Source organism: Oncorhynchus keta, chromosome 8 (assembly GCF_023373465.1).
Source record: "Oncorhynchus keta strain PuntledgeMale-10-30-2019 chromosome 8, Oket_V2, whole genome shotgun sequence".
Lineage (NCBI taxonomy): Eukaryota > Metazoa > Chordata > Actinopteri > Salmoniformes > Salmonidae > Oncorhynchus > Oncorhynchus keta.
The window spans coordinates 22,344,622-22,356,938 of record NC_068428.1 but is presented as its reverse complement, the minus strand read 5'-3'; the positions used below and the strand labels follow the sequence as shown (position 1 = coordinate 22,356,938).

Here is a 12,317-nt window from a genome sequence, read left to right as displayed (position 1 = left end):
GAGGAGAGAGCAGTAGGAGTAGCAGTGTTATCTGTGGTGATCCATGTTTCCGTCAGTGCCAAGATGTCGAGGGACTGGAGGGAGGCATAGGCTGAGATGAACTCTGCCTTGTTGGCCGCAGATCGGCAGTTCCAGAGGCTACCGGAGACCTGGAACTCCACGTGGGTCGTACGCGCTGGGACCACCAGATTAGGGTGGCCGCGGCCACGCGGTGTGGAGCGTTTGTATGGTCTGTGCAGAGAGGAGAGAACAGGGATAGACAGACACATAGTTGACAGGCTACAGAAGAGGCTACGCTAATGCAAGGAGATTGGAATGACAAGTGGACTACACGTCTCGAATGTTCAGAAAGTTAAGCTTACGTAGCAAGAATCTTATTGACTAAAATGATTAAAATGATACAGTACTGCTGATGTAGGCTAGCTGGCAGTAGCTGCGTTGTTGACACTACACTAATCAAGTCGTTCCGTTGAGTGTAATAGTTTCTACAGTGCTACTATTCGGGGGCTAGCTGGCTAGCTAGCAGTGTTGTTTACGTTACGTTGCGTTAAAAGAACGACAATAGCTGGCTAGCTAACCTAGGAAATCGCTCTAGACTACACAATTATCTTTGAAACAAAGACGGCTATGTAGCTAGCTATGTAGCTAGCTACGATCAAACAAATCAAACCGTTGTACTGTAATGAAATGAAATGAAAATGTGATACTACCTGACCGGGTTGTTGAATACTATTCAGTAGACGTTGGCTAGCTGTTAGCTGTTAGCTGTTGGCTAGCTAGCAGAGTCTCCTACGTTAAGGACGACAAATAGCTGGCTAGCGAACCTCAGTGAATTAAGATAATCACTCCAAGACTACACACTCTAAACTACACAATTATCTTGGAAACAAAGACAGCTATGTAGCTAGCTAACACTAAACTAATCAAGTCGTTCAGTTGAGTGAATAGCACTACAGTGATGCTAATCTGTGGGCGTTAGCTAGCGTTTGCTAGCTCCTGGGCGAATAGCAGTGAAGGCTACGTTAGGGCGACGAAATACGATAATTATGCAATTATCTCTGATACAAGGACGGCTATGTAGCTAGCTAAGAAGAAATTGCTAAGATTAGACAAATCAACCGTTGTACTATAATGAAATGTAATGAAAAAGTTATACAACCTGTGGAGCGAAGTGCGAATGCGACCGCTCGCTCCAACCCGGAAGTGCGGATAATAGCCAATCCAATCAGCGTTGAGCTAAACTGAGTCTTGGCACACAAAAAAAGTGTCCAGGATAGCCATTTTGGATTTTGCTTCACATCAAAAGCCAAACGTTATTGACAGAATTTACATTTTTTTATCCTCCGTACTGATCAATGATTATAACGGCGATTGATCCAACCATAAATTCATACACTGTGCCGCTGGCCTGAGAATGGAAGTTCACTATGTAGCTAGATGTAGACTAATGTTAAAGCTGCAGTATCTAACTTTTTGGGTGACCCGACCAAATTCCCACAGAAATGTGAGTTATAGATCTGTCATGTTCATTGAAAGCAAGTCTGAGAAGCGGCACATCTGATTTCAAATCAAATCCAAATTTTATTTGTCACATACAAATATATATATATATATATATATGCCATTTAGCAGACGCTTTTATCCAAAGCGACTTACAGTCATGTGTGCATACATTCTACGTATGGGTGGTCCCGGGGATCGAACCCACTACCCTGGCGTTACAAGCGCCGTGCTCTACCAACTGAGCTACAGAAGGACATACACATGGTTAGCAGATGTTAATGCGAGTGTAGCGAAATGCTTGTGCTTCTAGTTCCGACAATGCATTAATAACCAACAAGTAATCTAACTAACAATTCCAAAACTACTGTCTTATACACAGTGTAAGGGGATAACGAATATGTACATAAAAATATATGAATGAGTGATGGTACAGAGCAGCATAGGCAAGATACAGTTGATGGTATCGAATACAGTATATACATATGAGATGAGTATGTAAACAAAGTGGCATAGTTAGTGGCTAGTGATAGATGTATTACGTAAGGATGCAGTAGATGATATAGAGTACAGTATATACGTATGCATATGAGATGAATAATGTAGGGTATGTAACATTATATTAGGTAGCATTGTTTAAAGTGGCTAGTGATATATTTTACATTTCCCATCAATTCCCATTATTAAAGTGGCTGGAGTTGAGTCAGTGTCAGTGTGTTGGCAGCAGCCACTCAATGTTAATGGTGGCTGTTTAACAGTCTGATGGCCTTGAGATAGAAGCTGTTTTTCAATCTCTCGGTCCCAGCTTTGATGCACCTGTACTGACCTCGCCTTCTGGATGATAGCGGGGTGAACAGGCAGTGGCTCGGGTGGTTGTTGTCCTTTATGATCTTTATGGCCTTCCTGTAACATCGGGTGGTGTAGGTGTCCTGGAGGGCAGGTAGTTTGCCCCCGGTGATGCGTTGTGCAGACCTCACTACCCTCTGGAGAGCCTTACGGTTGTGGGCGGAGCAGTTGCCGTACCAGGCGGTGATACAGCCCGCCAGGATGCTCTCAATTGTGCATCTGTAGAAGTTTGTGAGTGCTTTTGGTGACAAGCCAAATTTCTTTAGCCTCCTGAGGTTGAAGAGGCGCTGCTGCGCCTTCTTCACGATGCTGTCTGTGTGAGTGGACCAATTCAGTTTGTCTGTGATGTGTATGCCGAGGAACTTAAAACTTACTACCCTCTCCACTACTGTTCCATCGATGTGGATAGGGGGGTGTTCCCTCTGCTGTTTCCTGAAGTCCACAATCATCTCCTTAGTTTTGTTGAGTGTGAGGTTATTTTCCTGACACCACACTCCGAGGGTCCTCACCTCCTCCCTGTAGGCCGTCTCGTCGTTGTTGGTAATCAAGCCTACCACTGTTGTGTCGTCCGCAAATTTGATGATTTGAGTTGGAGGCGTGCGTGGCCACGCAGTCGTGGGTGAACAGGGAGTACAGGAGAGGGCTCAGAACGCACCCTTGAGGATCAGCGGGGTGGAGATGTTGTTGCCTACCCTCACCACCTGGGGGCGGCCCGTCAGGAAGTCCAGTACCCAGTTGCACAGGGCGGGGTCGAGACCCAGGGCCTCGAGCTTGATGACGAGCTTGGAGGGTACTATGGTGTTGAATGCCGAGCTGTAGTCGATGAACAGCAATCATCACATAGGTATTCCTCTTGTCCTGATGGGTTAGGGCAGTGTGCAGTGTGGTTGAGATTGCGTCGTCTGTGGACCTATTTGGGCAGTAAGCAAATTGGAGTGGGTCTAGGGTGTCAGGTAGGGTGGAGGTGATATGGTCCTTGACTGGTCTCTCAAAGCACTTCATGATGACGGAAGTGAGTGCTACGGGGCGGTAGTCGTTTAGCTCAGTTACCTTAGCTTTCTTGGGAACAGGAACAATGGTGGCCCTCTTGAAGCATGTGGGGACAGCAGACTGGTATAGGGATTGATTGAATATGTCCGTAAACACACCGGCCAGCTGGTCTGCGCATGCTCTGAGGGCGCGGCTGGGGATGCCGTCTGGGCCTGCAGCCTTGCGAGGGTTAACACGTTTAAATGTCTTACTCACCTCGGCTGCAGTGAAGGAGAGTCCGCATGTTTTCGTTGCAGGCCGTGTCTGTGGCACTGTATTGTCCTCAAAGCGGGCAAAAAAGTTATTTAGTCTGCCTGAGAGCAAGACATCCTGGTCCGTGACTGGGCTGGTTTTCTTCTTGTAGTCCGTGATTGACTATAGACCCTGCCACATACCTCTTGTGTCTGAGCCGTTGAATTGAGATTCTACTTTGTCTCTATACTGACGCTTAGCTTGTTCGATAGCCTTGCGGAGGGAATAGCTGCACTGTTTGTATTCGTTCATGTTACCAGTCACCTTGCCCTGTTTAAAAGCAGTGGTTCGCGCTTTCAGTTTCACGCGAATGCTGCCATCAATCCACGGTTTCTGGTTAGGGAATGTTTTAATCGTTGCTATGGGAACGACATCTTCAACGCTCGTTCTAATGAACTCGCACACCGAATCAGCGTATTCGTCAATGTTGTTATCTGACGCAATACGAAACATATCCCAGTCCACGTGATGGAAGCAGTCTTGGAGTGTGGAGTCAGCTTGGTCGGACCAGCGTTGGACAGACCTCAGCGTGGGAGCCTCTTGTTTTAGTTTCTGTCTGTAGGCAGGGATCAAGAAAATGGAGTCGTGGTCAGCTTTTCCGAAAGGAGGGCGGGGCAGGGCCTTATATGTGTCGCGGAAGTTAGAGTAACAATGATCCAAGGTTTTTCCACCCCTGGTTGCGCAATCGATATGCTGATAAAATTTAGGGAGTCTTGTTTTCAGATTAGCCTTGTTAAAATCCCCAGCTACAATGAATGCAGCCTCCGGATAAATGGATTCCAGTTTGCAAAGAGTCAACTAAAGTTCGTTCAGAGCCATCGATGTGTCTGCTTGGGGGGGAATATATACGGCTGTGATTATAATCGAAGAGAATTCTCTTGGTAGATAATGTGGTCGACATTTGATTGGGAGGAATTCTAAATCAGGTGAACAGAAGGATTTGAGTTCCTGTATGTTTCTTTCATCACACCATGTCTCGTTAGCCATAAGTCATACGCCCCCGCCCCTCTTCTTACCAGAAAGATGTTTGTTTCTGTCGGCGCGATGCGTGGAGAAACCCGCTGGCTGCACCGCCTCGGATAGCGTCTCTCCAGTGAGCCATGTTTCCGTGAAGCAAAGAACGTTAGTCTCTGATGTCCCTCTGGAATGCTACCCTTGCTCGGATTTCATCAACCTTGTTGTCAAGAGACTGGACATTGGCGAGAAGAATGCTAGGGAGTGGTGCACGATGTGCCCGTCTCCGGAGTCTGACCAGAAGACCGCCTCTTTTCCCTCTTTTACGGAGTCGTTTTTTTGGGTCGCCACATGGGATCCATTCCGTTGTCCTGGTTGAAAGGCAGAACACAGGATCCGCGTCGCGAAAATCATATTCTTGGTCGTACTGATGGTGAGTTGACGCTGATCTTATATTCAGTAGTTCTTCTCGACTGTATGTAATGAAACCTAAGATGACTTGTGGTACTAATGTAAGAAGTAACACGTAAAAAAAAAAACTGCATAGCTTCCTAGGAAGGCGAAGCGAGGCGGCCATCTCTGTCGGCGCCGGAACTATTTATGTGCGCCATTTCTATGCTTCCTGTTCTCAAGTTTAGTTTTAGCATCTTTTACTTTCAGTTTTGTACACCAGCTTCAAACAGCTGAAAATATATTTCACAGCGGTTTAGATGGTACAATGATTTGCCTAGGACAACAAAAACTAAAAGTGTGTACTGTATGACAGTCTGAGACCGTTTCGGCAACATGAAAGTGAGGAGGATGGCATTGGCGTTTCTCTACTTGTTAGGTGAGTCAACATGTTTTTTCTACTTACATGCACGCACAGAAATCAGTCCCATGGACAGCCACATCATATTTAGCTTTGGTTGATTGGATGGAATTGTTTTGGGATCTTTTCGTTGTCACTGTATTAGACTACGCAGAGGTGATTTTATGACTTTGAAATGGTGCTGGAATAGTGGAGGCAGCTCCTGTTTTCTTTGGGACTTGTGGTAGCTCTGTGGTTCTAAATCAATAGTTGTTTAATGGTACATAATTGCTTGACCATTCTGTAGGTGATGTAACTATTTGTTACATGCAATATGCTTTGTGGACTTCACAGGACAAATGTGGCTCTCTGGTTTTGTGATGAAATAAAGGTGTGGTTGAATTTATTCTGCTAGTGTGTCTCCTTATTGTCTCGGCCTTAGGCCTATATATCACGGTGCCAAGGCATATGAACTAACAGGTTATAGAGAGAACTTGTTTATCACAACACTGGTTGTAATGGCTTTTTATTTGTATTTTTTTGGCTTGGCTTCCCCATTGATTTTACCCACACACAGCTAATGCATATACAACTATAGGTTGGTGATACGCTGGAAAAGGTTGCAACTTATGCCTGTACACACACAGCCCTGAGGCCCGCTCTTAATACAGCAGGCATGATCCCAATTACTTTTGTGTGTGTGGTCGGGAGAGAGAGAAATGGGAATACACATAGCTCCATTGTTGAGTAGTCCTTCTCTCTGGGAGTGGTGCCGTGTCTCGTGTCCCTCACACACTGGACCGACAGCCCAGACCAGAGCAGTCCGAGCTGGGGTTCAGACCTCTGTCTGCCCTATACTACCTCTGGACCTGGGCCTGGATGTCTGGAGCTGGTCTGGGGCTGTTCAGGTTGGGTAGAGTGGTTTTACTGGAGTTAGTGAATGTGTGTCTGTCTGTAGAGAGACTGTGTGTGTGTGTGTGTGTGTGTGTGTGGAGGTTTCATCGCGTGTGTGTGTGTGGAGGTTTCATCGCGTGTGTGTGTGTGGAGGTTTCATCGCGTGTGTGTGTGTGGAGGTTTCATCGCGTGTGTGTGTGTGGAGGTTTCATCGCGTGTGTGTGTGTGTGGAGGTTTCATCGCGTGTGTGTGTGTGGAGGTTTCATCGCGTGTGTGTGTGGAGGTTTCATCACGTGTGTGTGTGTGGAGGTTTCATCGCGTGTGTGTGTGGAGGTTTCATCGCGTGTGTGTGTGGAGGTTTCATCGCGTGTGTGTGTGGAGGTTTCATCGCGTGTGTGTGTGTGGAGGTTTCATCGCGTGTGTGTGTGTGGAGGTTTCACCGCGTGTGTGTGTGTGGAGGTTTCATTGTGTGTGTGGAGGTTTCATTGCGTGTGTGTGTGTGGAGGTTTCATCGCGTGTGTGTGTGTGGAGGTTTCATCGCGTGTGTGTGTGTGGAGGTTTCATCGCGTGTGTGTGTGTGGAGGTTTCATCGCGTGTGTGCGCGTGGAGGTTTCATCGCGTGTGTGCGCGTGGAGGTTTCATCGCGTGTGTGCGCGTGGAGGTTTCATCGCGTGTGTGCGCGTGGAGGTTTCATCGCGTGTGTGCGCGTGGAGGTTTCATCGCGTGTGTGCGCGTGGAGGTTTCATCGCGCGTGTGCGCGTGGAGGTTTCATCGCGCGTGTGCGCGTGGAGGTTTCATCGCGCGCGTGGAGGTTTCATCGCGCGCGTGGAGGTTTCATCGCGCGCGTGGAGGTTTCATCGCGCGCGTGGAGGTTTCATCGCGCGCGTGGAGGTTTCATCGCGCGCGTGGAGGTGTGTGTGTGTGTGTGTGTGGGTGGGTGGGTGGGTGGGTGGGTGTGTGTGTGTGGAGGTTTCAGTGTGTGTGGAGGTTTCAGTGTGTGTGTGTGTGTGTGTGTAGGTTTCATTTGTGAATGTGTGTGAAGGTTTCATTTTGTGAATGTGTGTGAAGGTTTCATTGTGTGTGTGTTCCTAGAGTAGTGATATTGAGTCTTCCTCTTTTTCTTGCTCTCTCTCCCCCCCCTCCCTCCCTCTCTCTAGATCACGGTGTGGAAGAGGTACAGTGATTTCGGAAACTTCATCAAGACCTCTGGCAGCTACACAGGAATCTCTTCAGTCAATCAGAGCTCTTCCCACCCTTCGCCAAGGCCAAAGTGTTTGGTATGGGGCCGCTATTAACATATTATCTGACGTGTGTGTGTGTGTGTGTGTGTGTGTGTGTGTGTGTGTGTGTGTGTGTGTGTGTGTGCGCGCGTGTAAAATATGTAATATTATAAATATGTAATAACATATTACATGACGTGTGTAATAAACCGTGTAATTACATATTACATGACGTGTGTAATAAACCGTGTAATTACATATTACATGACGTGTGTAATAAACCGTGTAATAACATATTACATGACGTGTGTAATAAACCGTGTAATAACATATTACATGACGTGTGTAATAAACCGTGTAATAACATATTACATGACGTGTGTAATAAACCGTGTAATTACATATTACATGACGTGTGTAATAAACCGTGTAATTACATATTACATGACGTGTGTAATAAACCGTGTAATTACATATTACATGACGTGTGTAATAAACCGTGTAATTACATATTACATGACGTGTGTAATAAACCGTGTAATTACATATTACATGACGTGTGTAATAAACCGTGTAATAACATATTACATGACGTGTGTAATAAACCGTGTAATAACATATTACATGACGTGTGTAATAAACCGTGTAATAACATATTACATGACGTGTGTAATAAACCGTGTAATTACATATTACATGACGTGTGTAATAAACCGTGTAATTACATATTACATGACGTGTGTAATAAACCGTGTAATAACATATTACATGACGTGTGTAATAAACCGTGTAATAACATATTACATGACGTGTGTAATAAACCGTGTAATAACATATTACATGACGTGTGTAATAAACCGTGTAATAACATATTACATGACGTGTGTAATAAACCGTGTAATAACATATTACATGACGTGTGTAATAAACCGTGTAATAACATATTACATGACGTGTGTAATAAACCGTGTAATTACATATTACATGACGTGTGTAATAAACCGTGTAATTACATATTACATGACGTGTGTAATAAACCGTGTAATTACATATTACATGACGTGTGTAATAAACCGTGTAATTACATATTACATGACGTGTGTAATAAACCGTGTAATTACATATTACATGACGTGTGTAATAAACCGTGTAATAACATATTACATGACGTGTGTAATAAACCGTGTAATAACATATTACATGACGTGTGTAATAAACCGTGTAATAACATATTACATGACGTGTGTAATAAACCGTGTAATAACATATTACATGACGTGTGTAATAAACCGTGTAATAACATATTACATGACGTGTGTAATAAACCGTGTAATAACATATTACATGACGTGTGTAATAAACCGTGTAATAACATATTACATGACGTGTGTAATAAACCGTGTAATAACATATTAATGACGTGTGTAATAGACCGTGTAATAACATATTACATGACGTGTGTAATAAACCGTGTAATAACATATTACATGACGTGTGTAATAAACCGTGTAATTACATATTACATGACGTGTGTAATAAACCGTGTAATTACATATTACATGACGTGTGTAATAAACCGTGTAATTACATATTACATGACGTGTGTAATAAACCGTGTAATTACATATTACATGACGTGTGTAATAAACCGTGTAATAACATATTACATGACGTGTGTAATAAACCGTGTAATTACATATTACATGACGTGTGTAATAAACCGTGTAATTACATATTACATGACGTGTGTAATAAACCGTGTAATAACATATTACATGACGTGTGTAATAAACCGTGTAATAACATATTACATGACGTGTGTAATAAACCGTGTAATTACATATTACATGACGTGTGTAATAAACCGTGTAATTACATATTACATGACGTGTGTAATAAACCGTGTAATTACATATTACATGACGTGTGTAATAAACCGTGTAATTACATATTACATGACGTGTGTAATAAACCGTGTAATAACATATTACATGACGTGTGTAATAAACCGTGTAATAACATATTACATGACGTGTGTAATAAACCGTGTAATAACATATTACATGACGTGTGTAATAAACCGTGTAATAACATATTACATGACGTGTGTAATAAACCGTGTAATAACATATTACATGACGTGTGTAATAAACCGTGTAATAACATATTACATGACGTGTGTAATAAACCGTGTAATAACATATTACATGACGTGTGTAATAAACCGTGTAATAACATATTACATGACGTGTGTAATAAACCGTGTAATAACATATTACATGACGTGTGTAATAAACCGTGTAATAACATATTACATGACGTGTGTAATAAACCGTGTAATAACATATTACATGTAATAAACGTGTGTAATAAACCGTGTAATTACATATTACATGACGTGTGTAATAAACCGTGTAATTACATATTACATGACGTGTGTAATAAACCGTGTAATTACATATTACATGACGTGTGTAATAAACCGTGTAATTACATATTACATGACGTGTGTAATAAACCGTGTAATTACATATTACATGACGTGTGTAATAAACCGTGTAATAACATATTACATGACGTGTGTAATAAACCGTGTAATTACATATTACATGACGTGTGTAATAAACCGTGTAATTACATATTACATGACGTGTGTAATAAACCGTGTAATTACATATTACATGACGTGTGTAATAAACCGTGTAATTACATATTACATGACGTGTGTAATAAACCGTGTAATTACATATTACATGACGTGTGTAATAAACCGTGTAATTACATATTACATGACGTGTGTAATAAACCGTGTAATAACATATTACATGACGTGTGTAATAAACCGTGTAATTACATATTACATGACGTGTGTAATAAACCGTGTAATTACATATTACATGACGTGTGTAATAAACCGTGTAATTACATATTACATGACGTGTGTAATAAACCGTGTAATTACATATTACATGACGTGTGTAATAAACCGTGTAATAACATATTACATGACGTGTGTAATAAACCGTGTAATTACATATTACATGGCGTGTGTAATAAACCGTGTAATTACATATTACATGACGTGTGTAATAAACCGTGTAATAACATATTACATGACGTGTGTAATAAACCGTGTAATTACATATTACATGACGTGTGTAATAAACCGTGTAATAACATATTACATGACGTGTGTAATAAACCGTGTAATTTCATATTACATGACGTGTGTAATAAACCGTGTAATTACATATTACATGACGTGTGTAATAAACCGTGTAATAACATATTACATGACGTGTGTAATAAACCGTGTAATAACATATTACATGACGTGTGTAATAAACCGTGTAATAACATATTACATGACGTGTGTAATAAACCGTGTAATAACATATTACATGACGTGTGTAATAAACCGTGTAATTACATATTACATGACGTGTGTAATAAACCGTGTAATTACATATTACATGACGTGTGTAATAAACCGTGTAATAACATATTACATGACGTGTGTAATAAACCGTGTAATTTCATATTACATGACGTGTGTAATAAACCGTGTAATTACATATTACATGACGTGTGTAATAAACCGTGTAATAACATATTACATGACGTGTGTAATAAACCGTGTAATAACATATTACATGACGTGTGTAATAAACCGTGTAATAACATATTACATGACGTGTGTAATAAACCGTGTAATAACATATTACATGACGTGTGTAATAAACCGTGTAATTACATATTACATGGCGTGTGTAATAAACCGTGTAATTACATATTACATGACGTGTGTAATAAACCGTGTAATTACATATTACATGACGTGTGTAATAAACCGTAATTACATATTACATGACGTGTGTAATAAACCGTGTAATAACATATTACATGACGTGTGTAATAAACCGTGTAATTACATATTACATGACGTGTGTAATAAACCGTGTAATTACATATTACATGACGTGTGTAATAAACCGTGTAATTACATATTACATGACGTGTGTAATAAACCGTGTAATAACATATTACATGACGTGTGTAATAAACCGTGTAATTACATATTACATGACGTGTGTAATAAACCGTGTAATAACATATTACATGACGTGTGTAATAAACCGTGTAATTTCATATTACATGACGTGTGTAATAAACCGTGTAATTACATATTACATGACGTGTGTAATAAACCGTGTAATAACATATTACATGACGTGTGTAATAAACCGTGTAATAACATATTACATGACGTGTGTAATAAACCGTGTAATAACATATTACATGACGTGTGTAATAAACCGTGTAATAACATATTACATGACGTGTGTAATAAACCGTGTAATAACATATTACATGACGTGTGTAATAAACCGTGTAATAACATATTACATGACGTGTGTAATAAACCGTGTAATTACATGGTGTGATATGTGTAAAATATACACAAAAATAAACAGTAGTAGCATATTACATGACGTGTGTAATAAACAGTGTAATTACATGACGTGATGTGTGTGTAATAACGTGTAATAAACCCAGTGTGTGTGTGTGTGTGTGTGTGTGTGTGTGTGTGTGTGTGTGTGTGTGTGTGTGTGTGTGTAGGACGTTTTGATGAGACGGTGATTGAGGAGAGGAGGCAGTGCTCAGAAGATCTGCTCCAGTTCTCTGCTAACATCCCAGCCCTCTACAGCAGCCAGCACATCCAGGACTTCTTCAAGGTACACACACACACTCGTCATATATGCTGTTGCTACTCTGTTTATCATATACCCTGATGCGTGGTCACCTTACCCCTATACACATCACATTACTTT

The 12,317-nt window shown here is 41.4% G+C and overlaps 1 protein-coding gene across 1 annotated transcript in view; it reads left to right on the top strand.

Moving 5' to 3' along the window:
• rps6kc1 (ribosomal protein S6 kinase polypeptide 1) overlaps positions 1–12,317 on the top strand; it is a 65,447-nt gene that overhangs the window by 29,859 nt on the left and 23,271 nt on the right. Inside the window, 3 exon segments of the mRNA XM_052523843.1 lie at positions 7,423–7,450; positions 7,453–7,542; positions 12,106–12,221. Coding sequence (XP_052379803.1) covers positions 7,423–7,450; positions 7,453–7,542; positions 12,106–12,221 — 234 coding nt within the window.